The following is a 26,421-nucleotide window of genomic DNA, read 5'->3' on the forward strand; positions in this document are numbered from 1 at the left end:
TCACAACACCAGGATTGTAGGTAACAGATTGAGATGGGGAGGAATTCAAACCAGAACTAGAGGAAGACTGGAAGCATGGGATAAAAGAAAGAATGGTTGTGAAAGCACAGTCCTAAAACTTGTAGTCAGGGCAGAGCTATAGACCAGGTGATAAGTTGAGAACTGAGTATCAGAATCTAACAATGAGCATTTATTAAGTACTTTGTATGTTCCAGGCACTGCACTAAGTACTATGGATACAAATACAAGTATAAAAAAAAGATAGTCCTTGTCCTCAAGAAACTTATAATCTAATGGAGGACAAGTGCACATAAAAGAGACCTGAAAAGTGGGGAGAATGGAAGGCAATTGGGGATGGAGGAAGAAAGGCAAAGAAGGTCTGGAGAGTCAGTAATGTAATCTGAAGAGTAATGAAGATAGAGCTGGCATGAGCATTCTCCTAAAAATGGAGGTTCTGGGAGGAACCAGCCAATCAAAGGAAAGCACCACAGTAGTAGAGTATTTCCAATATGAGAAGTCCAGGGATAGAGTGAACTTTCAGGATGAAAAGGTTTTTTTGACATGGGAGATAAAGTCTTGACTCAGGAGCATAGCTTGGAACATGTAGCCATAAGGCAGAAACCCAAACAGACAGGTTTTCTCTAAATACTGTGATTCCAAGCAAGCCTAAATACCATGGGACAGAGAAAGGTGAGTGGTCAGAAGTCCAAGGTAAGAACCACGGCATTTTTAGGAGCTGAAGGTTCAGGCCAAAGCACTCAAAACAGCCCAGAATTTTTCTATGATTGCTGTTGAGGTCAGAACTCATTCCAGCGCGGTCAGCCTACATCCTGAACATAGCAGCAGATGATCTGGAATTCTTGGCTCAGTTAAAAAGCAGATGTTTTGAAAGAAAGACCTGCAGAAGTTCCTGGCAGATGAGAGTGACTTCAAATATTGTCAGGTATCCTAACCATCACAATAAATCAATGATCCTCTCTTTTTGCATTCCACTTCTCTGTTGGACAGTTCATCAAAAGTAAAAAAGAGATCTTTTCAAAAGAAAAACTAGAAATTTTTTTAAAACACTTACAGAAGTATAACAAGTAAATTTTCGTCTAGGGATCCAATTTTGGATTTAGATATTTGACATTTAGTGAAATGACACAGAGTGCATATACTTGAATTTTGCAATTAATATCAGCTTCATTAAAATGATCAAAATGTGATGAAATTTAATTTACTAAAGCAAACATTAGAAAATCACCACAGGCCTTCCAAAAGCAAAAGAGAGAGAGAGAGAGATAATTATCCACTCATCCCGGAGGGAGAAGAATGAATTTCTTATCCACTAAAACAATAAAAGTAATCAGTAACAACTACAATTTAAATTAATATCATACCTTCCAGCAGTTCAATATGTCAGTGACCTTTACGAGCTAATATTTATCATACACAAAAATTACACAGCTAATTTTTCTGGTGCCAACATTGATATACTGCTGATCATTTATTATTATAAATGTTTGTCATTTTTGTAATTAAGGAATTATGATGATGGGAGTAGACATACTTTGTACTTTCCCCAAAGGAATAAAGATTCTGAGGACAAAGATAAGAGGAAATGAATATCTGCTTCTTTTCAAATACGTGGGTATTGCCAAATATGCAGTAGTGGTCTGGCACTCAAAAGGGGGTACTATCAACTATCCCTGTTCATTCATTGATAATTTGCATCGAGGGACATCCATTGTTTTCATGACAACATCTTAAGAGTAATATATTTCAAGAATGCAAAGTCTTGTATTCTGTTACTGTAAGCCAATTAATAAGCAAGAAACTTACTAATTTATCTTCATGTTTCCTCAGAAGTATATTTCATCACATTTTCCTCATTTCAATGAAGCTAACATTAACTGTAAATTTTAAAGTAAAATTTTGTATAATTTACCTACATGTCTAAATCAGAAATTTAGTTCTGGGATAGAAATGCAAGTATTTATTGAATGCTGGCTGTTTGCTCAGCTCTGGGTACCTGCTCTGAGCTGGATCACTAAGCAGGTGGAATCAGTCAACAGAATATCCAGAGAGTACCTACTGTGTGAATTGCACCATACTAAAGTTTATAGGGGATGTTGATATTCAGTCATGTCCAACTCTTCATGATCCCATTTGGGGTTTTCTTGTTAAAAATCCTGCCATTTACTTCTCCAGCTCATTTTACAGATGAGGAAACTGAGGTAAAGTTAAGTGACTTGCCCTGGGTTATCCAGCTAATAAATGTCTCAGGACAGATTTGAACTCAGGAAAATAAGTCTTCCTGATTCCACTCTTTCCACTGCACCATCTAGCTGCCTTCCATATAAGGGATAGTGAGATATAAGGCATGGTTCCATTTTTGAGGAATTTAAAGTCTCACTTGAGGATAATTTCTGCAACATGGAAAATAAAATATCAGTCTAAGGTAATAGATGAATAAGTTCCAACTGAGTGGCACAAACAATACGGGGCATAGTTGTTGAGAGAAGAGAGATTGCTTTGAGCTATAATGGTTGATAAAGGCTTCAGAGGTGGAACCTTTAACTATGCCTTGAAGAATGGGTAGGACATAGATGGGAACTGTCAGAGTCTACCTATGTCAGGACCTACAGATCAGCTGATGCTGTAGACATCTCTGTGTGTGTATACACATTTACACAGGGTGTCCCAAAAGTTTTGGTGCAGTTTTAAGCTATTAAAATTTAAGGTGGAGCTATTAATATGTGAAACTGCACCAAGACTTTGGGGATACCCTGTGTATATGTGCATACACACATATCTGCTAACATGTCCCATGAAGTGATTTCTATTCTATATCTCATTGAGAACTCACAATAACCCTGTGAAATTAGTATTACAGGTACTGCCCCCATTTTTCAGATGAGAAAACTAAGACTCTAAGTGAATTGTCCATGGTGAGATGGCTTTAGGTTTCAAGACCATGATTCTACCCCACCTCTTCTGATCCCAAATCTGTTCCTGCCACACTGGTTCTTCTCTGTTTGTCTCTTCATTCCATAATGCGAGAGGCTACCAAGTAGTTTCACTTTTATAGATTCCAAGCTAGCTTTTCCCTAAACAGGAAGAAAATCTAAAAGTTTCTAGGCTGAAGCAAAAGCTGGGATCATTGTTAAGGTCCTAATTGTTACATGTGTCCTTTATTGTTCTGAGCTTTATTATCTATGATGGTTCTGGGCCACTGGTGAGCTCCTACTTTTAGTAGTGTCATGTCCCTATAGACATACACATACTCTGACCTGTTTACTACTCTTGGATGCCCAATTCTGCCTCAACCACTGGTTCCTGTGTCCCTCTCCAGGCTTGCCCCACTCCCATGTCCAGCCCCTATCCCTCATTCTAGCCCTAGGTTAGCTTTCCAGAGACTACCTTCTTCTTCTGTTCCCACAACCCACTAGCACCTACGTGTCCAGTGCTAATAAGAAGAGGAGAGGAATCTGCTTTGTTGTTGATGCTACTGTTGTTTTTCAGCTGTGTCTGACTCTTCGTGACCCCATTTGAGGTTTTCTTGGCAAAGATACTTGAATGGTTTGCCATTTGTTTCTCTAGTACATTTTATAGATGAGGAAACTGAGGCAAGCAGGGTTAAATGACTTGCTGAAAGTCACACAGCTAGTAAGTGTCTGAGGCTGGATTTGAACTCAGATCTTCCTGCTTCCAGAATTGGTGTTCTATCCACTGTGTCATCGAGGAGAAGACAAATAGGGAAGAAGTATGATTTCTTTGCTTGGAAAACAGACAACAGTGGCTGAAGTGGTGGGTTTGAGTGGAAGTTTCATAAAAGATAAAGCTGGAGAGATAGATTGGGACCACCTTGTGGAAGACTCTGAATTCCAGGTCAAGGAGTCTGGACTTTATTCCATAGGTGTTGTCTATGTCAACAGCTATTGGAACATTTTTTTGCTAAGAGGCTATTGCAGTAATAAATAGTAAAAGTGATAAATGCCTAGGCAGGAACAGGAAGGCACAGACAAACTCAATAAAACATTATGAAAAAGATCCCTAAGTGATTTTTTGAACATTGATGCCTATTCTATCTCATTCCTCTCCAAAAGTTACAATGTATATGTAAGCTATTTTATTTGATGACTTTCTGGCATTGTTATCTCTTTCATACATGGATTCATTATCTGAATTCACAACCCCATTGCTAGCCTACATCAGATACCACTTACAAACAACACCAAAGCATGTGACAGATTGAATTCACTCAATTGTGTACCAACAGTCTGTACAACTGTTACAGGATGTGATGGTTGAGCAAAGATGGATTCACATTTATGTAAAAATAATAATTTCAGGCTGAATCCAACTGAGAAAATACTCAGATATGATTTGATAGTTTAGGCATGTTAACTTTATAAACCAATAATGTTAAGAAAATTACTTGTTATAATGAGTGTGATGGTACTAATGATCCTGAAAAAACTTCTGTCAATCCTTAGTAGCATCAAAAATAGCCAAATATGTTAGAAGACAAAATAAGAAACAAAATAAGAGACAAAAATAGAAAAATTAGGAGACTAAAACAGTAAGCCATATTGAATATGAACTACGTTAGGAAGAAACAAATGAAAATACATTTATTAAGTGCTTGCTGTATGCCAGGAACTGTGCTAAGTGCTGAAATATGATGATAAGCAAGCAAAACAGTCCTTGTCCCACTGAAGCTTACATTCTAATAGGGAAGGCAATACATAAGAGGGAGATGGAAAATGAGTGGGGTCTGCTTACCTATTGGAGCCCAAAATGCTCCAGGGTTCCTCTATTTTAGAAGAAGGTGGGAAGGTGGCCAGAGTGAAGGTGGCACAGCATGGCATTAAGGGCAAGGAAGACTTCGATAGGTGACTACTTTGTAAGAGGCGTTTGTGTTATAGGGTACAGATTGGCCTTTGATGTCCCTAAGTTATGGTAACTTTGAGAGGGCAATTTGAATAGTCAAGAAGTTGGAAGTCATATTCCAGGAACATAAGAGGGAATTAGGTTAGTGAGGAAATGGGGGCACTTATACTATTTTCTTGATAATATTCTGAGGTTGCATTTTTTTCTTTAATGCTGATATTTCTACATCACTATCGCTTCCACAAGGTTCTTGCCACATAGAACCTTTCCTTATTTTAAAAAATTCTCAGAAGTCCTTTATTTCATTAAATTCCCATTTCTCCCCTAAAGGATTATACTCAGTTTTTCTGGGTAGGCTATTCCTGGTTGTAATCCTAACTCCTTTGCCTTCTGGAATATTACATTCCAAGTCCTCCACTCCTTTAACACGGAAGCCTCCAATTCTTGTGTGATTCTGACTGTGACTCCATGATATCTGAATTGTTTCTTTCTGGCTGCTTATAATTATTTTCACCTTGACCTGGGAGCTCTAAAATTTGGCTAAAATGTTCCTGGGATTTTTCATTTTGGAATCTCAGGAGGTGATTGCTGGATTCTTTCCCTTTCTATTTTACCCTCTGGATCGAAGATATTGGCACAATTTTCCTTTATAATTTTTTGAAATATGATGTATAGGCTCTTTTTTGTATTCTGGCAGTCTAATAATTCTTAAGTTATCTCTCCTTGATTTATTTTCCAGGTCAATTGTTTATCTGAAATCTACTTTTTCATTCTTTTGACATGTTACCTTGGAAAATTCATGTAACTTCCCTGGACCTCAGTTTCCTCATCTTCAAAAAAAGAAATTTAAACAGATGACCTCTAAGATCCTTTCTACCTCTCAGTGATTCATCTTATTCTATGAAATGGGCAATTTCTTCATATATTTAATTAAAATATATACATATATATGTATATTTGAGTTTATACAAACATATCCAATTGAATAGGTATGTATACATATAATTCTACTAACAAAATATATTTTGAGACAGACAGACAGATAGATAGATAAATAAATACATAGATAGATAGATAAATAGATAGATAGATAGATAGATAGATAGATAGATAGATAGATAGATAGATAGATAGACTCTCAGCATTATATAAATCCCCATCAATTGGTACTAAGCAAATCCTTGATAAATGTTTATATGTACATATACAGGTTTTCCCTAAAGTCCCAATGCTGTTTAGGTTTTAATTACTTAAAACTGCATTAAGACTTTTGGACCACCCTATGAAATTTACAAATTGAGAAGACAAGTATATTAATTGCATTGAAGGAAAAAGGGAAATGGATATTACAGTGAAAAGCCAGGAAATAGTGAGTAGGATAATTTAGTTCTAGGAGTTTATTTCTTCACCATCTCCAAGAGGATACTTTTCTATTCCTATAACTGCATTTTATTCGTCAGCTACCCTCTCCTCTTCCTTCCCCCTCCCAGCTCTCATATAGGCAATGGAAAGGGTGGTCAAGATCAGAGGGGGAATGTCAGCAAGGAAAAGTAAACCATCCCAATTCCTCCTTTCTCACCTCCAGCCTCAATTTTCTATGTGAAATGTGAAAATAATTTTTATAATAGAGCTTTAAAACGGAATACTTATTTCTCAATACTTTTGTTGTAGGTGTCTCTAAAGAAGAGCCAAAAATATTAAGGCCTCCAAGACGACCATCAAAACCCAAAACATTAAATAATCCCGAAGACTCCACATATTATTATCTGTTACATGTAAGTGATTATCTGGGCTCTTCCAGTTTTAAAATTCTATTCTATTGCAAAATTCAACCCACAGGAATCACTGAAGGCAGGTGAAAAAGTCGCAGCCATACTAAGAAAGATTGGGCTATATATTTATAGTATTTAACCCTCTGCCCCTTGAGAGATAGTGTGCTTATTATAATAGTACTACTTTCAGTATTCCTGTAGCTAAGGTCAATCCTTGACAAAATTATGGACCAAGTAAAGGTTGTCTTTGAAATCCCCCTTCTCTTTCACACAAATAAAGTCAGATCTAAATAACTGGAAAAATATCAGTTGCTCATGGGTAGGCCAAGCTAATATAATAAAAATGATAATTCTACCCAAATTAATTTACTTATTCAATGCCATACCAATTAAACTACCAGAAAATTATTTTCTAGAGCTAGAAAAAAATAATATCAATATTCATCTGGAAGAACAAAAGATCCAGAATATCAAGGGAATTAATGAAAAGAAATGCTAGGAAAGGTGGCCTAGCCCTACCAGATCTCAAATTGTATTATAAAGCAGCAATGATCAAAACCACTTGGTATTGGCTAAGAAATAGAGGAGCAGACCAGTGGAATAGGTTAGGTACTCAATACAATAGTCAATGAATATAGCAATCTTCTATTTGATAAACCCAAGGACCCTAGCTTTTGGGATAAGAACTCACTATTTGACAAAAACTGCTGGGAAAACTGGATAACAGTGTGGCAGAAACTGAGCATAAACCAATGTCTGACACCGTATACCAAAATAAAGTCCAAATGGACACATGATCTAGGTATAAAGACTGATACTAGAAACAAATTAGGAGGGCAAGGAATAGTGTATTTGCCAGATTTATGGAGAATGGACAGATTTATGACCAAATAGGAGATAGAGAACATCATAAAGTGCAAAATGAATAATTTTGATTACATTAAATTGAAAAGTTTTTACACAAACATACCCAATTCAACCAAGATTAGGAGGGAAACAGAAAACTGGGAAATAATTTTTGCAGCTAATGTCTCTGATAAAGACTTCATTTTTAAAATAGAGAACTGAGTCAAATTTATGAGAATACAAATCATTCCCCAAATGATAAATGGTCAAAGACAGTTTTCAGAGGAAGAAATTAAAGCTAACTCTAGTCATATAAAAAATGCTCTAAATCACTATTGATTAGAGAAATACAAGTCAAAATAACTCTGAGGTACCACATCACACATATCAGATTGGCTAACATGACAAAACAGGAAGATGATCAATGTTGGAGAAGATGTGGGAGAGTTGGAACACTAATTCATTGTTGGTAGAGCTGTGAGCTCTCCATTCTGGAGAGCAATTTGGAACTATGCCCAAAGGGCTATAAAAATGTGCATACCTTTGACCCAGCAATATTACTTCTAGTACTGTATCTCACTGTGGCCAAAAACTGGAAATCAAGAGGATGCCCATCAATTGGGGAATGACTGAACAAGTTGTGGTATATGAATGTAATGGAATACTGTTGTGCTGTAAGAAATGATGAACAGGTGGACTTCAGAAAAACCTGGAAAGATTTCTATGAACTGATGCTGAGTGAAATGAGCAGAACCAGGAGATCACTGTACACAGTAACAGCCACAGTGCACGAGGACGGTTTCTGATAGACTTAGCCCTTCACAGCAATGAAAGGACCTAAAACATTCTCAAAGGACTTTTGAGGCAAAATGCCATCCACATCCAGCGAAAGAACTATGGAATTGTAATGCAGAATGAAGCAGAATATTTTCTCTTGAAAAAAAAGAGAAATTCCCTTTCTCTTCCCTTTCAGTTTCTTTATCTCCCTGACAAGGAACTCATGCACCCTCATGTCCCACCTTGACTGCCCCCTGAGCCTACCCTACCTCATAGCAGTGCTTCACGTTCCATTCCTTTCCTTCTTGTCCCATCTTCCACCACAACCTGTTTGTTAGTTGTCCCATTCATTCAAGGTTCTGTTCTCAACTGATAAAAAAAAATAATTCATGTTGACATGTTTATAATAATTAGTGCCTTGATAAGCTATTCTTTCTTAGAAGAATTTGCACATTAAAGGGAGCTTTCCAGAAAAAAAATGTTTTAACCCAAAGGAATCAGTTAAAGGTGAGAATTAAGAGATAATTTTGAAGACATGGATCCTTCTGTTTCCCCTCATATCATTCCCTATAGACATCTCTGCTTATACCTAAAATCACATGTAACAATCACAATATCCCCAAAGACTATCCATGAGTCAGAATTGACCCTTACCTTAGAGGCATCCCTAAGATCTGTGGGATGCTCTACACCTCATTCTGCCTTATGAATGACTTTGTGCTCCTTCTTTTGCAAGTATCAGTCATCTACCCACTAGATAGGAGAGGGGACAAGCCAAAGCCCAAATTTTATCTCTCCTAATACAACACAAATTAAGAAATAGAGATACACATTACATGCATACACAGACACATGTGTGCACACATCCACACAAATTTAAATTTCATTCCACTAAAGAAATATATGTCTTAAGAGTAGAAAATATACTGGAGTAAAACCGGCTCATGTTTCAGATTGGATCTCTCCATATTCCAGAATAAACTAAGAAGCTGTGAACCCTTACTACTCCCCTTCCATGGCTTCTCCCAAAGCCAATGGGCTGCCAGACCTTTCAGTCAAAGTTCAGCCACAGGCACATACCAGCTGCATAGCCTGGAGAATAGAAATATAAATTTCCTCACCTATAAAAATAGAAATATTCATCAACCCTTCTTTTCTTCACAAATCAAATGAGATCATTTGTCAGTGCTATGTAAACAGGAGGATTATCACTATTAGAGCATTTAAACAAAGAGAAATAGTCCAAATGCAGATCTCAATGAAATTTTTCACTTACAGATCACAGATCTAAAATCATGAATACCGTTCTTTAAAAAGTATTCATGTATAACCAGCACTTGGTTTTACTAAACATGTCAAAAAAAAGTCAATCAAGGAAGAATCAGAGAAAACAGGCAATTCTGGGTGACTCAAATGTATTTGGATGTCACCATGAGCAAGCCTTGGTTCAGAGTAAGATATGTATACTGATTTTCTCTGTTATTTAGAGTAAGATGCAGCTGGACGGACACCTATATGTTCAAAGACATAAAAAGAAAAGCAGAGTCTTAGGATAAAACATTTCAAATCAGTATATAAGGTTTCCATTAATGCCAGCATTTAGTAGCAAATTATTCTTATTGAACTATTTTTAACAGCAACAAAATGATAGATTAAACTGATTTCCATTCCCATTAAACACCATTATGATGTGTTTTGAGCAGAGGAGGTCAAAAGGCTCTTCCTAAGATTAAAGATCTAATCAGTCTACTAGCAAGTATTCATAAAATTGCTTTCAGAAAGAGCTCTGAATTTGGGGCAGAGGACCTGTGTTCAAGTCTTAACTTTGCAACTTGCTACCCATATGACCTGGGCCATTTAGTGTCCTCTAGCCTCATGTCCCTCAGCTTGAAAATGAAAGAGTCAGACTGCCTTTGTAAAATCCTTTCAGCTCGATGATTGATTAAGCTGTTAAATCCCTGGTAGCAGGGCTTTGAGTTCGAAGGTATGTATTAATGATTATATGTTATTTAGAGCTCTCACACATATGTGTCCTGTCACACCAAGTTTCTCCTCTGACTTTCCCTCCTCTTTGCCATCTGTGGAGAGTTTGTCATCATCTACATCCCCAATTTTGCCTCTGTGGGGGAAAATATCAGGCTAGGTATTAAAACATTGAGCTTCTGTAATGTAAACACCAGCATCAAAGAAACATCTTGACATTTCTTTTTTTCAATTTCTTTGTATTCTAAACTTGATTCTAAACACCAGCATACATAAGCACTTCCATATGCAAAGAACAGAAAAGAGGACTGATTGTTCATGAAAATGAGTCTCCATTACATACAGCCTGTTGAGGTTATTTTAAGTATATAATAAATTCCTAATGTCCCAGAGCTTTCCCACCTGTCTGTGTTTCCTTCCCAACTTCCTTCTGTTCTCTTCTATGTATTTTTAAATGCTTCACTGGTGCTCTTTTATGACTTCTTTTGGGGGGAGTGAGGCATCACTATACATCTCAATTCTCTATAATTCTCCCAACCTTGCCTTACAATCAATACTCAAATAGAACAAATTCATACATTGGTCATGTCTGAAAATACTTACCTCATTCCACCTTTTTAGTCCAAAAAGTTTCTGTCAAGAAGTGGAAAAAGTATGCTTCATGGTCAATCCTCTGAAATGCTGGTTAGTCATTGAATTAAAGAGGATCCTTAAGTATTTCAAAGATGATTTTCTTTACAATTTTGTCATGGTATAAATTTAGGCATTTGTTTTATAAGAGGAGAGGTTGTACTCACTCATTCTATATGTAGCTATAAGCGTACTTCACTTCTACCCATAGCTATGATGCCCTGGCTCTAATGATATAGAATCCTAGCCTCAAGGAGCTTATCTTTCACTTGGCATATAAGCATTATTGTTAAAAACAAGAATTTGGATTATTTTGAAACAACTTGGGCAGCTTGTGACTATGACAATTCTATCAAAATCAAGGTTTGAGACCGATTCATGGACCAAACTTAGTTAAAATCAATAAGCATTTAAATGCCCATTCCTTATAAGGTGTACTATGTGCTAGAAGTACAAAGATGAAAAACAAATGTGTTCCTTTGCCTCTAAAAATGGAAAGTCTAGTGGAGGAGGAAGGGGAAAGTACATGCAAAAATAAGTGTGACACAAGTATATATAGTGAAGGCACAAGAAAGTAGCAAAGAAGGGTTTCCAAAGAAAACTGCAAGAAGAGATCACCTTCAGCTGGGGGAGAAAGAAATCAAGGAAAGTATCATGGAAGACTTAGCACCAGAGATGGATCTTGAAAGAAAAAAGAACCTCAATTGGGGATGCAAGTGAGAGTATTCCAGGCATAGGGAGCAGCCAGAACAAAAGGGAGAAAAATAAAACATCGAATTTGTTTTTAAAAAAAACATTCTTACAAATAAAAAACATATAGCATCACTGTGTTCAACTGCCATCATGAAGGCAATAGACATTTAGAATATGTTCATTTTACAGCTACTTATTCCTTCAATAAAAAAACTTTTTTTCAATTCTTTACACTTTTGATGCAAATCTTTATAAAGTATATTACATATTTCCCAAAATACTGAGTCTAATATATGCTTTTTTTGTCTCAGGGTGGGAATTATAAATACCAAAAATTATACTGTATAGTAGGGCCTCCAAGGACTATTGAAATCTATGGTGCTATTTCCCTACCTTTGAATTTTTTATCTGATTTTTATAACTTTTGCATGTGTTTCCATGAACACCTCAAATTGTGTTTCTAGTCCACTTCTGGCCAGGAAACAAAAAGCCAAACTTGTTAGAATTGCTTGTAAAGTAAAAACGAATTGACTTCAGTGAAAAACCTGGGGAACTCTCCTGCAGAGGAAAGTGTAGGAATTTTAGTACACAGAATTTGTAACACCTGGGTTCTTGTCCCGCCTTAGCCACTAACCAGCTGTGTGTCCTTAGATATATTATTGGAGCTTGGTAACTAAGATCTTCCTTTTGTTCTTTTCTAGACAGCTGGTGATTCAGTGGACAGAGCTCTGGGCCTGCAGTCAGGAGCATCTGAGTTCAAATTTGACCTCAGAATCTAGCTGTGTGACCCTTTATGACTCATTTGGGTTTTCTTGGCAAAGATACTGAAGTGGTTTTCCATTTCCTTCTCCAGTTCATTTTACAGACCTTTACTAGTTGTGTGCCTCAATTTCCCAAATATGAAATGAGGATAATAGCACCTACTTTCCAGAGTTATTGTGAGATCAGATAAGATAATATTTGTACAAAGCACCTAGCAAGGTACTTGACACATAGTAAATGCTTATTCCTTTCCTTTATTGCCTTCCCTAAAATTAGAGGGTAAAAAAGAGATGATAGCTAAATTCCCTTACACTTCTATGATTCTGTGATCCTTTCAAAACTGCTTCAGCAGCCATTTGAGCTGCCTAGTGACTTGTGTTTTCTTTCTGGATCATTACCCCTTTCCAGATAGTTGAGGTTGCTAGGAATCCAATTTCCAGATAAGTGGAGTTTTTCTACATTACTAAAATGAAAATGGATGCTAGCCAAAGTAATTTGAGGTGGCAGAGGTTTGGGGAACTGCCTTTGACTTAGAAGTAAGACTATTTCTTTGTAGGTTGGGAGGGAAAAGAAAGATTGATCATGGCTGGCCAGAGAGCTATAACTCACTTCAGGTTCTTTGACTCCCTCTACTCCTTCAGTCCAAGTCAACAAGTACTTATGAAAGGCATCCTTATTAAGTTCATTTGTTAAGCTGGCCTGTTTGCTGTCCCCTGAACAGGACATTCCCATGACCATCTCTGTGGCTTGGCACAGACTGCCCACTATACTTGCCATATATAGTCACCTCTTAGTTCCACCCCATCAAAACTTCAGCTTCTTTCAAAGTTCAGCTCAGGGAGCCACCTCCTACCAGAAACACATCCTAGTGCTCCCCTGCCAGAAATTACTTTGTATGTATTTTATGTGTTTAATCTGTGATATACGTGTTGTCTCCTCCACCCTCCACCAATGAAATGCTAGTTCCTTAAAAACAGGAGCTATTTCATTATTTTTCTTTGTATTTATAGTGACTGCTATAATAAAAGGCACTATGGTGTAATGGATAGGTCAGTGGATTTGGAATCAGGAGAATCTGGGTTCAGATCACACTTCAGACCTTTACTAGTCTGGGCAAATCACTTAACATTTTGGGGCCTCAGTTTCTTCACCTGAAAAATGGAGAGAGGATTCTATAGCTGCAAAAATGTTGTTGTGGTTGTCCAGTCATTTCAGTCTTGTCCAACTCTACATGATCCCATTTGGCTTTTCTTGGCAAAGATACTGAAGTGGTTTTCCAATTCATTTCATAAGTGAGGAAACTGAGGCAAATAGAGTAAAACAACTTGCACAGGGTCAAACAGCTAGTAAGTGTCTGAGTCCAGAATTGAACTCAAGGAGGTGAGGCTTCCTAACTCCAGGCCTGACACTCTATCCATTGTGTCACCTAGCTGCCCCCATCTGCAAAAATGCATGACCTCTAAGGTTCCTTTCAGCTATAAACATATAATGTATATAGAAAATGAATATAAAATGTCTGCAAGGTCCTTTCTCTCAAAAAACAAACATCCTCTCTAGAATGGGAGACAAAGAGTTTCCTCCAAAAGGACTGCACAAAAAGCACTTCGTGCTAGAAAGAAATCTTTTACTGATATAAGGGAAATCATTCTTTCCTCTTTTTCCTTCTGTGTTCTTTATCAAAAGTTGGGGCACAATATTGCTTCTCCGGAAATGGCAAAAATGCAATAATTGGGGAGGATTCCCTCTACTGTGCACTGCTCTAAGGAAAGGACTAATTTATAATTGCCATCTCCTAGAGTCAAGTTTTGCTATGGATTTGAGCAAAGAGATCCCCCAGCTTGGGGATTCAAGAGAATTGTGACATTCGGTGCTCCATTTTGGAACGGACACCTTGGGTTCTTGTCATTCAGTTTGTTCACAACACTCAGATTAACATGCTGGATCCAGAAAACAAACACCAAGATCAAGTGTTATGTATTCATTAAATATCTGGAACTAAGAAAACATACCTCTTGCAGAAAGTCGTGTTATGGTGTAGAAAGTGGTTCACAGCAGTGTCAACTGGACTGCTAGAGATTAAAATCACGGATGCTTATATAGCACTTTACGTAGTTTTTCGTTTGAACTTCACAACTGCTCAGTATTCTAGGTATTATTATCCTTATCTTATAGATGAGGAAACAGATGAGACTCAAAGAGCTAAGCAACTTGCTTATGGTCACATTGTTTAGCTGGAAGCATCTTCTTATATAAAACCCAGTCATTTTCTTCCAATTTGTCTATGAGTAATCTGAAGCTGAAAGAAATTACATGACTTGCTCTAAGTCGTATCATTTGTAAATACGATTGTGACTTGTAAAATAAGTGGTTCAAATGTATCTAACTATGTATTCCATCTCCAAACCCAGCGTTCCTCCCACACCGGTATAGTATGTAAGCACAAACTGGCTTAGGGTTTTAAAAGAAGGATTTGAACTGATGGAAGTTAGGAAAGAGAAGGGAGGGTCCCAGTTGTCTAATTTTACTTCTAAGTTTCCTTGAATAGCATCATACTGTTGTATATAAATATCAATATCCCTTATCCCCCACCTCACTGAAGTCCATAAGAATGAAATTGATACAGAATTGTTTATCTCACTCAAAATATTGGAGTATCCCCAAAATAACAAATTGTATGTGTTTGTGTGTGTGTGTGTGTGTGAGAGAGAGAGAGAGAGAGAGAGAGAGAGAGAGAGAGAGAGAGAGAGAGAGAGAGAGAGAGAGAGAGAGAGAGAGAGAAATGATTTAGTATGTCTCTAAAATTACTGGAAAATTGCCCAGATATGAACAAATCATTGTTAATTGTTCTTATTTATTTCCTCGCACTTGCATTGTGCCAGTCACCTTGGCATGTGCTGATACTTTGCATAATTAAAAGGTTCTTTTCCACTAGTACAAGGTGAATGGTATATTTGTTTTCTCTACCGGGAAGACATTATTTCTGTGTGTACAGAGACAGAGATCTCCAATGTCCTTGTGCCACACAGCTAAGCGTCTGTGTTTAATATCATGACATGAAACATATCCCATAGTGCTTCAAACCATCAGACAGTGATTAATTTTAGTTCAAGGCAAAGAACAATGATATTTGATAGGAGGTTAAAATGGAGCTACTACATAGACAATGGTAGCTTGTAATTATTAGTAGGGCATATTAGTAGCATATATGCTTCTAGTTTTAATGTGAGTATTATCAGATGACTTCCATGATGTAATTTCATTCATTAAATTCTTTACTATAATTAGTTAAAATAATTATGGTCCATTAGTCTACTAGCACCATGGTTTCCATAGGCTTCCCACTTAAAGCAACAAAATTGTATGAACCTTAGGATTTTAGAACTATAGGAAACCTGAGCAATTCACTAGACCAATTCCACCATTTTGCAAATGAGGAAACTGAAAACCAGAGCATCTAAGGGACTTTTTTGAAAAGTAATATTTTATTCTGTCCTATTTGGGACAAGCACATTAGTTTCTTAATTTCTCATCATTGGCTACAATTTACTTGGTTTCAGGAGAGAAGTGCTTTTTAATCTCGGTCAAATTAGGCATGTTTTACATTTATCTATAATATAAAATTATAAAGTCAGCTACACTAATGGGAAATAATGGGAACATAATGGGAGAGACTGTCTAAATTAGTTAAAAATCTGAATTAAAGAATACTTGGAAAGAAATGCTGTTTCGTTGCTTCTAGATAAATATGGTAACTTGAGGTAGGCTCACTATTGGCATTCCAGAGAGGCACCCTATTAAAGGAAGAGAAAAGAGTGATTATATCAATAGTGTATCAAAACACTAGCCTAAGCCAGCCTAGCCTCTATTTTTTGTATTTGAAAATGGATTCTTCAAAATACTTTAAAAATTCTTTCTTTTCAGCAGACAAACATTTTCCTTTAAATCTTATTTAGGTAATTGGTTTAATCAGATAATCTTCTTCTATAAGTAGTACAAAGGTTAATTTTAACATACTCACTGTCCAAATGATCATAATTTCAGAAATGGGAAGGTCTAAATTAGTTCAGTTTTGTTATGTACTAAAATTAATGAGATTTTCTTATATCATGGATCAGACAAAAATTGTAGACTAATAATATATGAAAATACCTTAGTCAGTAACATATCTAATGCAACTTTGAAGGAAGTCAATGTTATATTAATAAATTAGACTTTAAAATTTTTGTTTTCCCTAGAAATCAATCCAAGAAGAAAAACGAAGACCTAGGAAAAACAGGTAATCATTATTCCTTAATGTATAAATATAATCCTGCTCCCAAAAAAAATACAGGCACTTTTATAAACTCTTAAATCCAAATTATGAAAAAGTGTTGATTCTTTTGAGTTAAATTGAAAATACAGTCTACTCCCAGCATAATGCATCTCTTGCGTTCTAAAAGTATAATATTCATCAAATTCATAATAGGTCAAAGCAACTGGACCATTGAACCAAAGCACCAAAATTTAGAGTGCTGATAACATTTTACTCCTTCAACTGCTAGACACAACCAAATTTAGCACCTAGTTAGCAAAATAATAAGTTAAACTAGGAAGTTACCAGATGCTGAACTTCCTTTCCATTCCTATCTCTACTCTGACATATTCTAGGTAAGCTTCTATCTGGTCTACACCATCTTGTTCCACACCCCACCAGGAGCAGCATCTCAGGTCTTTCCCCATCCCACTGTCACCACTAGCAATGGAACGTATCTCAGAAAATATATTTCAAAATATATCTTGTTTTGCTTGCCCTAGGTGTATTTTATGAAATTTGACCCAAGGACAAAAATTGCTAGTTATAGTTCTATATAATATCCAACCTCATAACCATATATTGAGAATGTTTCCCACCATTTTCTACTGTATCATATGTTATTATTCTTGACCCCCTTGAAATATGATCTTTTCTTTATACAAAAAGAAAATTTTTATAGACATGTAACCCATTTGTCCCTATAAAGTTCCCTTCTTGCCTCTCTTTTTCTCTTTCTTTGAGGTTCTTTCTCTGTGTGCATGTACGTGTGTGTGTGTGTGTGTGTGTGTGTGTGTGTTAAAGGGGCTATCTCTATGTGAGAAAGTTTTTGTCATTCACTTGCGTTTGACCTATAATTCTCAAGTTTATATCCCATCTTGTAGTTGTACTAGTAGTAGTAGTAGTAGTAGTAGTAGTAGTAGCAGCAGCAGCAGCAGCAGCAGCAGCAGCAGCAGCAGCACCAGCAGCAATAGTCTCAGTACTTTGGAGCCTGAGACTGTTGAGCCAAGTTGAAAGAATACAAAATGAACCTTGTGATCCTGCAGGTTATGCTGCACTCATGCTAGCTCCCTAGAAATAGTACAAAGTACTGACCAGGTAGTCTTGCCTTTTTTTAAAAATGTTTATTGATATCTTTTGTTTTACATCACCTCCATCTCTGAATATGTCTCCTCTACACAGAAAGCCATCCCTTATAACAAAGAATTTTTGAAAAGGATTAAAGCAGCTGAATAAAACCAAGTCAACATACCAACTAAAACTGATAACATGTCAGTATTCTATATTCATTGTCCTCTACTTCTATAAAAAGGGAGGAGGTTATATAATCTTTTCATTAAAACAAATATTCATGAAAGAAGATATTACAGTAAAATTCTGATTAATTGGAATATTTATATGAGCTCAACTTTTAGGAGTAAAATGTAAATCACAAGAAAATAAAACCATATCAATTATTTATTCAAGTAACTAACATCTTGGCATATCCTAGCACAACCCAAGCATTCCTTCCAAGTCCTCATACCTTCAGGTAGAGTGATAGACATGGAGTCAGGAAGACTTGACTCTGAATCTGACCTCCAATCCTAGCTGTGTGAGGATGGGCAAGTGACTTAACCTCCTTAAACTTCAACTCCTCAACTATAAAATGGAGCTAATGACAGCACCTGCCTCACAGGGTTGTTGTGAGGATCAAATGATATACCTATCTAAAATGCCTTAAAGACTTTAAAGTGCTATCTAAATACTGTTATCATTAAGTGCCTTTTACATACAACCTTTCTTTAAATCCTATTTCAGCACATCATCATAGTATGATGGTGACTTCGAGGTCTCCAAAGCTGTGGCAGTAGAGTAAAGGTTGTGGCAAGTGCTGCTGAGCTTGGAAGCTTTGTATACAGTCTCAGGGATGGACTATTTATTTTTTGCAGGTGGACAAATCTAGCTAAGTTCAGGGACATTCATCACCAGAAGGTCGGCTGCTAGGTGGTTAATTTTTTCAACCACAGCAGTTCATTAAAATCATCTCCTAAAACACAGAGGGATTTCCATCTATGTTGGTGGAGAGAGGACCTGCATTGATGAAATCAGTGATCTTATGAAGTATTGAAGTATACTCTGTATAAAGTCCTGGGCAACCCTCCAGGACTCAGTAATCATAGAAAAACTAAATGAATAAATGAGAAGGAATTACCATGTGCACTAAAGTGCTTACTATACACCAAGCACTGGGTTACCTTCAGTATACTATGTTTACTAAAGCAGTGATATGAAATAATGCATTTTCAAATAATATTCAACAGTAACTGGAAAATTGATAGGGAGTGGTATGGTTAGGCTCCAATTAACCAGAAAAATCAATTCACCAGAGAGGATCCTATTCCCTGAACATTCTGGTCAATTGATGTTTTACCATACCACCATTATACCATAAGCCTTTACCAAATTAAACTTGGAATTATCCCGAATAAACTGACAAAAATTTATTTATGGGGGATTTGACAAAAACATATTCCAAAATGATGCTAATAACAAATGATTTGTTTATGCATTTCTACATATTTGACCCAGAGCTAAAAGGGACCTCAGAAACTATCTAGTCCAATACCTGATTTTGCACATGAGGAAATTAAAGTCTAAAAAGGTTTAGTCCATGGTCTCACAAATAGTAAGAAATTGAATGTGTATGCTAGTAAGACAAATGGAAAGCATAACTTGAATACTTGAAAAATATGCTATCAGTGATCAGCAGCTTTCAGCCCATCTGGCTACTCCAAGTCCTTCTACCACATTTTCTATGGGCTGGAACTACTACTGTATACTTCATCCTCAAGCAACCACTTTCACTGAAATCTGCTTCACCTCGACCTCTGCTGAGATGATCCAGTAAATAAGTCTGTCAGAGTTTCTGAATCACTATTATACATGTGTTTGTGGATACCAGTGATGTACATGGATGAGGGAATGAAAGAAACTTGCTCCCACTTTGACCTCAATTGCTTTGCTCTTTATGAACAAGCAAGAAAAAAGCCTATGGAGATTTTAAAAAATTAAAGTGAGACAGTACCCTCCCGTATTCTCATACTATACTGGAGTATAAACAAGGCATAGGAATTCCCTCTGAAGACCAAATACAGTTGGAGGTGGGGGAAACAGTCTCAGGGAGATCCTAAGAACAACAGCAAGAGAGTCTCCCTAGAATCATGCAAGTGGAACATGCCTTTTGATGTACCAATGGATAAAACTTGCTGTGGGTTTGAATTTATATATTAGGCTCTAAAAAATTGCCACAGAAGTTGATGAGAAATCTTGTGTGGAGAGGGATATTTGATAAGGAGCAAAACTACACTGTCCTGGGCTTTCTACACTAATTTAAATATCCCAGGCTCCCTACGCTAACTTTCCCTCCCTGGGCTTCGCTTGGAATCTTACCTCAAGATCTAGATCTAGATCTCTGTTGGTCTTCAGACATCTCTGGCCCCTCCTGTGGGGGAGGGGAATTACTAGACAGAGCACCCGAGTTGGCAGCTGCACACTCTTTAATGGTTACATCACTCCCCAGTTCCCCCAATGCACCCAGCATATATTTGGGCATCCGAGCTCCTCCCATGTTCCTCCCCGTAGGCGGAGCCTATCCTGTTACTGAGGCGTTCCCAGTACCACGCAGCTTACTAGACCAGCTAGTGCCACGTAAGCAGGTTAGCACCTCCAGGTGTCTCAACTCTCCATACAGGAGGCCACGGTCCAGAGCTGGGCCCCAACACTACAGCATTAAAACCGCAAGAGAGAGAATCAGAACCAAAAGGAAAGGTAAGCCAGGTGACAAGGCTTACGGTTAAAAGTCAAAGGTTGTGGCTATTGGTAAGTCTGCTATAAAAACCCATGGTATGGGACACAAATTTTTGTTGTCAGATTTCTGCCATTTTTGTTACCATGTGTATGACTCCTAAATTCTAGTCATTGAAAGGAAGTTAAATAATTACTTTGTAATATAAGTAAAATGAAAATAGAATTGATACTATGTATGACATATATGTTCATTTACAGTCAGGGAAAAGTACTAGATTTAGAGGATTTCTATTACAAAGGATTTTCAACCAATCACTCTGGACTGAAAGAACATAAACCTTATGTGAGAGAGAGAAGACCACGGACAGAACTCCAGAACTCATGTTTTAAGGCTGATGAAAGGTAATAAACCTTTAGCTATCATCTTCACATTTTCAGTTTTATTGCTTAAGCAAAAGAGCTCATTTTGGAGGAATGTGAAGAATACTGAACTTAGAAACGAAAGGACCTGGGTTTGAATCTCAGCTCTATATGTAGGCATATGAATGTGAACACATTGTTTCACCTCTCTGTGCCTCACATGTAAAATGGGAATCATATTTGGACTGCCTCAAAAAGTTGTTGTGAGGGTCAAAGTGTGGCAATACACATGAACATACTTTTAAAATCTATAAAGAGTTGTAGAAATGTCCATCTTCAGGAATTGTGCTGTTCAGGGATTCACAACCATAAAACATCACCAGGAAAACATTGGTGTGAAGAAGATGGATTTTGATGTCAGGAGCAGTTTGGGATCATTAAAAGCACTAGTTTACCAAATGCAATCTAATCTGCTTTCTTCTTTCCATTGATCACTGGGCCCAGCTCATAGTCCATCAACAGTGACCGTCCTGGATATATTGTATTGATGTACTAACTGTGAAATTGGTACACAACTGCAGTCATAATCGGGACGATCCATGCGCTTCAACCATTTAGTCTGTACCATAACAACTGTTCAGTTGATAGGATTTTTTGAGCAGTTGTAAAGCTCATTGAGAAAGCCCTTTAATGTTCCAGAATTTGATGCAATCAACATGTCATACACACACACACCAGAATATCAGGAGAGCCCCAGCCTTCTCTTGGGATGTTGTCCAGGACATCGTCCATAACTATGGTGAATACCTTGTGGCGAGCACACATATCCCTGTCTTATACCTTACTAAACATGAATAATCACAGTCATTGAAAAAAAAATCTTCCCTGTGTTTGTATATCAAGGAATTCTGCATGATCTTAACATATCTATGAATTATTACATGCATCTTAAAGCTGAAAATTGTTCTTCTGAATAAAATATGGCATAGTTTTGAATCTTGCAATACCACAGTCTCCAAAAACTCAAAATTGTAGGTGACTCACGGCAATGGAAAGATGTATATTGAGCATAAGTACGCTGCCATATATTTCCAATGATACTAAGACTGTGGGTGGCATAAAGAACACTGAACCTGGAGTCACGGGATCTATGTTCGAATTCTGCCCCTGCTACACATTACCTGTATGACCTTTACCTTTCTGGGCTTCAGTTTCCTAGTTATAAAATGAAGGGGTTGGATTAGTTGATCTCTATGGTCCTTCCCAGCTCTAGATCCATAATCCTATGGCCTAAGGGATGTCATCTGCTCTGAAAAGGACATGAGCAATCATAAATCAAGAACAGGAAATAGCAATTGAATAGTAATGGCCTGGTATTGGCAAAGTGCCCTTAGTAATGCCCTTAATGATGCCCCTGCTACCTGTAAAATGTAAAAAATTGACAGAGAGAAGAGGAAGAGAAGAGAGAGAGAGAGAGAGAGAGAGAGAGAGAGAGAGAGAGAGAGAGAGAGAGAGAGAGAGAGAAAGGAGAGGGAAGCCGATAGAGACATAGACGAATACAGAGAGAAAGAGAAGACAGAGGAGAGAGGGGGGAAGAGACAGAGAAGATAGAGATGAGGAAGGGAGGAAATGAGGAAAGAGAAAGAGAGAAAGGAGAGAGAGATATGAGAGAGAGGAAGGGAGAGAGAGAGGGAGATGAATGATACATGAGGGAACATGGACAAGGGTCCTGCAGAATAAAATGTAGATGATTTGTAAGCTACGCTGAGAGAGAAGATAATGCACAGCACTTAGAGCACAGATCCACTGAAATATTAAGGCAATATAGAAATGTGAACTGTTATTGTTATTAAGCAACACCGTACTATATTTTACCTCTTGGTAGATATTCTTATCATACTCTATATGTTGCAAGCAAAAGGTAGTTTGTAAGTAAAACCATAAGTGATAGAACCAGAAAACCATAGGCAATTATTTTTAAGAAACAAGTCAATATAATTTTAGATCAATCATCAGTTATTCATTTCTAGTATCCAGTTATTTGGAAGCAGGAACATCAGTCCAAAAACTGAGGAAGCATTTTAGTTATAATTTCTTTGGCATTGACCCTGCTTGACAATGAGTGAGTCCTTCAAACCAGCCCTCTGTGGCTCAGTTCCTTCTTCAGGATAGAATTAGCTTTAATGATTCTGTTTCAGAAGTATTAAGTACCTATCAGATCTTTGTGAAATTTTGAGATTTAAGCAAAGATAAGAAAGAGAAAAATGCTCTATAAGAAAACAAAAATAGTTTAATAGTATAATCTAATGAAAATCCTAAGCATAATCAGTCCTACCTTAAACTTCAGAATGCTTTCAGCCTAAAACAGTGACTTCCCTTCTATTATATACTGTCTATATTCTTTTCCTTTCTTAGACCCAGAATAAGCAGGCTGAAATTTATTTTTCCTTGTCCCATACTTTCCTTCTCTCCCAGCGCACCCTTACCTGTTGCCCACTTCCATAAACCAGTTTGCCTGGCTCAGCAGAGTGCTGTCTCCCACCAAAGCACACATCTCTTTTCATTTGTTGCAGAGACACTATCTCTCTGACTTACTGCCTGTTGCTTCAAGAGTGCCTGTCAATGTCATACATGACTCCAGATTATAAGTGGTCAGCCATAAACCTTTACAGTAGCAGCTGCTTGCACAGATTTCAGTATTTCAATGGACATTTGTAGAGCACATGCATGAGGTGAAAATGGTGAGGACGGTTTGTCTACAGTGGAAGGTTCATATTAAGGTGCAGTTCAAAGAAAGATTGAACAGATATCATGGGGACAGATGATGAGATTTATTTATGTCAGAGACTACAGTATGTGATTCTGCTTTAGGCATTCAACTAGAGACCAACGAGTATGTCTTACACTATAAGACAATACCTATCCTCCAGGAACTTACAGTCTAAATTAGGCAAGACATATACATATGAAACAAATAAATTAAGCAAGCTGACAAACAAATAGGGACAACATGGTAGGAAGAAAAGGCTACTGACCTAGTAACTCACTGTGTAATCTCAATTCCCCTGAGCCTCTGTTTTCTTAGGTTTCTTATTACAGTGTCTTTAGTGTCACCCTTCCATCTAGCCCTAATCTCAGACCCCTGTAAGCCCCCAAAAAGGTGTATGAGAATTCTACATATTAAATAAAGTCTAGGAGTGGTGTTGTTTGCCAGTAAAAGAAAACTAGCAGACTAAAGCAGAGAAACATTATTCAATACACCTGTCTAGATGAAAATAGTGAATGTACAATGAGGGCAAAAGAATAGGTGTGAGGGTTCGAGATTAGGAGCAAAGAATTTAACACCATAAACACCATAAGCCTTGATAGTGGGTCCCACAAATATTTTAAAAGAAATCATGAGATTCAGAACTGAAAGGAACCCTGTCATCATATGAAAATCATCAGAGAGGTGAGAGCTCTGGACTAAGCACCACAAAGATATATGTTTCAATCCTGCCTTGGAGATCTACTAGGCCTGAGACCCTAGGGAAGTTACTTAGCCTCTCTGGACCTCATTGGATTCAATGACCTTTAAGGTCCTTTCCAAACCATAATCTATAAATCTGGGTTTTGTCATTCAATCCTTTCAGTCATGTTCAACTCTTTGTGACCTCCTTTGGAGTTTTCTTGGCAAAGATACTAGAGTGATTTGTCACTTCCTTCTCTAGCTCATTTTATAGATGAGAAAATGGAGGTCAACAGGGTTAAGTGATTTATTCAGGGTCCCATAGTTAGCAAGTATCTAAGGTCAGATTTGAACTCAGGTCTTCCTGACTCTAGGCCTGGCTCTCTTTTCACTGTGCCATCTAGCTACTCATAAATCTGACATAACAGATTTATTTTTAGCTGAGACAACTCACGACTGAAAAGGTAGAAAAAAATGAGGTGCAAGGTATTACACAGGTAACGATCAGCAGGTGAGAAAAACTAGGTCCTTCCCCGAGGCTAAATCCAATGTTCATTCCACTACAACACAAATAAAACCTGGGGTCCAGCGTTTAGAAGGTTTAGAAGGTTGGAGTTGTCAATGACCAACGTTTTCCTTATGTTAGCACCCGAACAGAGGCAGAGTTCATTTCCCATCTCTCTCTTTAAAAACCATTTTGTCTAGAATTACATCCAGGGGTCTCTCGTCTACTCCATTCTTCCAGTTCAATAGTAGAGGCCCAGTGGAGAGGGCACAGAAACTAGAGTTGGGAACAGTTGAGTTCAAATATGACCTCAGATACTAAGTGTGTGACCTTGGAAAAGTCACTTAACAAGTTTTCTGCTTCATTTTCCCCATCTATAAAATGGGGATTAAAAAAAACTCCTACCTCCCAGGACTGGATGTTGTGAGAATAAAAAATGAAACAATATTTATGAGGTGCTTTGCAAACCTTAAAGGGTTATAAATGCTAGTTATTATTAACTATGCTTTCCAGGTATTTGTATCTAAAAGGATATTATGTCTGCTAGAGAGAATTAACTTCAGAGACATAAAATGACTACTAGTTTAATTTGCAAGGTGTAACCCTAAAGCCCCTCAAATATTTGGAATATTTGGAAAAATGTTCCAAAGGAGCACCTCCCCCAATGCAAACAGCATCAAACTTTGAAGTTTTGGCTACTTGAGAAACTCCAGGAAGCAAACCCAGTTAATTAATTGGGTAGTGCATTAATATCACTCTATACGATTAGAGGAAAAAGAATTTTAAAGCAACCCAACTCAAGCACAATGACATGTATGTATGTGTATACATATACATATGACTAGGAAAAATGAATTCTGGTTTGCAGAACTTGGAGATTTAACACTGTTATCTTCTCTGTGCACCCTCCAGGTGTTGGGCTACGGCAAACTTAGGAGAAGGCACAGAAGACAATCCTTATGACTACAGGAAACTACTACGAAAAACTTCTCAGCGCCGCCGACTGGTCCAGCAGTTTTAGCCACTGGCAGGGCTGGCATGATCCTTTGGCTTCTCCAACCGAGGCAGGGCATATTTTCCTTACTTGTTTGGTGCTGCCTTCCTCCCTGCTCTATGACAAGTGATCCCAGAGATGGCAGATTTGGAGGCCCCCTGCCCTTTAACCTAGGGAAAAAATCCACCAAGAGGCGCAGAAAGACAGCCCCAAAGGGCAAACACCCTTGTGAGTGAGAATCACTCTGGACCTTGAAAAATGTGAGATGTATCATGACCAGAAACATTCTCTTCTATTATCTTCTGCCAGTCTCTCACATCAGCTGTATACCATTGGCCCATAGCTTTCTTGATTGTCACAAGGTATCAGGAGACCATCAGGAAGGGTATTCCTGTTGGAAACATCTGTCCCAACTAGAGCAGTTAATAAATGGCACCTCTCCTTCAAAGGAAAACATCTTAATATTCCCCCCCAAAAAATGGATTTTTTTAAATAGCTGACTTAATTGTAAAGCAATCCCATGTCTGCTATGAGGATGAATCCCTAGCCAAACCTGGGCTCAAGATCAAGACTGCTTTACCATCACCTTTTCCATAGCACTATTCAAAGGGGGTGTCTAGAGTGATATCTCCTCTCCCCAGATTCTGTCCTTCTTTGGAGTCCATTGGATTTGGTTGTTGGGCAGCATCCCTT

General features: G+C 37.5%; 1 protein-coding gene across 1 annotated transcript in view; it reads left to right on the plus strand.

Annotated features, from left to right (window-relative positions):
• Positions 1-25,853, plus strand: part of MYO3A (myosin IIIA) — a 247,917-nt gene extending 222,064 nt beyond the window's left edge. Inside the window, exons 31-34 of the mRNA XM_072651758.1 lie at positions 6,550-6,653; positions 16,577-16,617; positions 20,680-20,823; positions 25,647-25,853. Of these exons, the coding sequence (XP_072507859.1) occupies positions 6,550-6,653; positions 16,577-16,617; positions 20,680-20,823; positions 25,647-25,755 (398 nt within the window). The 3' untranslated portion in view covers positions 25,756-25,853. The remainder of the gene's footprint in view (positions 1-6,549; positions 6,654-16,576; positions 16,618-20,679; positions 20,824-25,646) is intronic.
• The last annotated feature ends 568 nt before the right edge of the window (positions 25,854-26,421 follow it).

The sequence above is a fragment of the Notamacropus eugenii genome, chromosome 3, assembly GCF_028372415.1.
Source record: "Notamacropus eugenii isolate mMacEug1 chromosome 3, mMacEug1.pri_v2, whole genome shotgun sequence".
Classification (NCBI taxonomy): Eukaryota; Metazoa; Chordata; class Mammalia; order Diprotodontia; family Macropodidae; genus Notamacropus; species Notamacropus eugenii.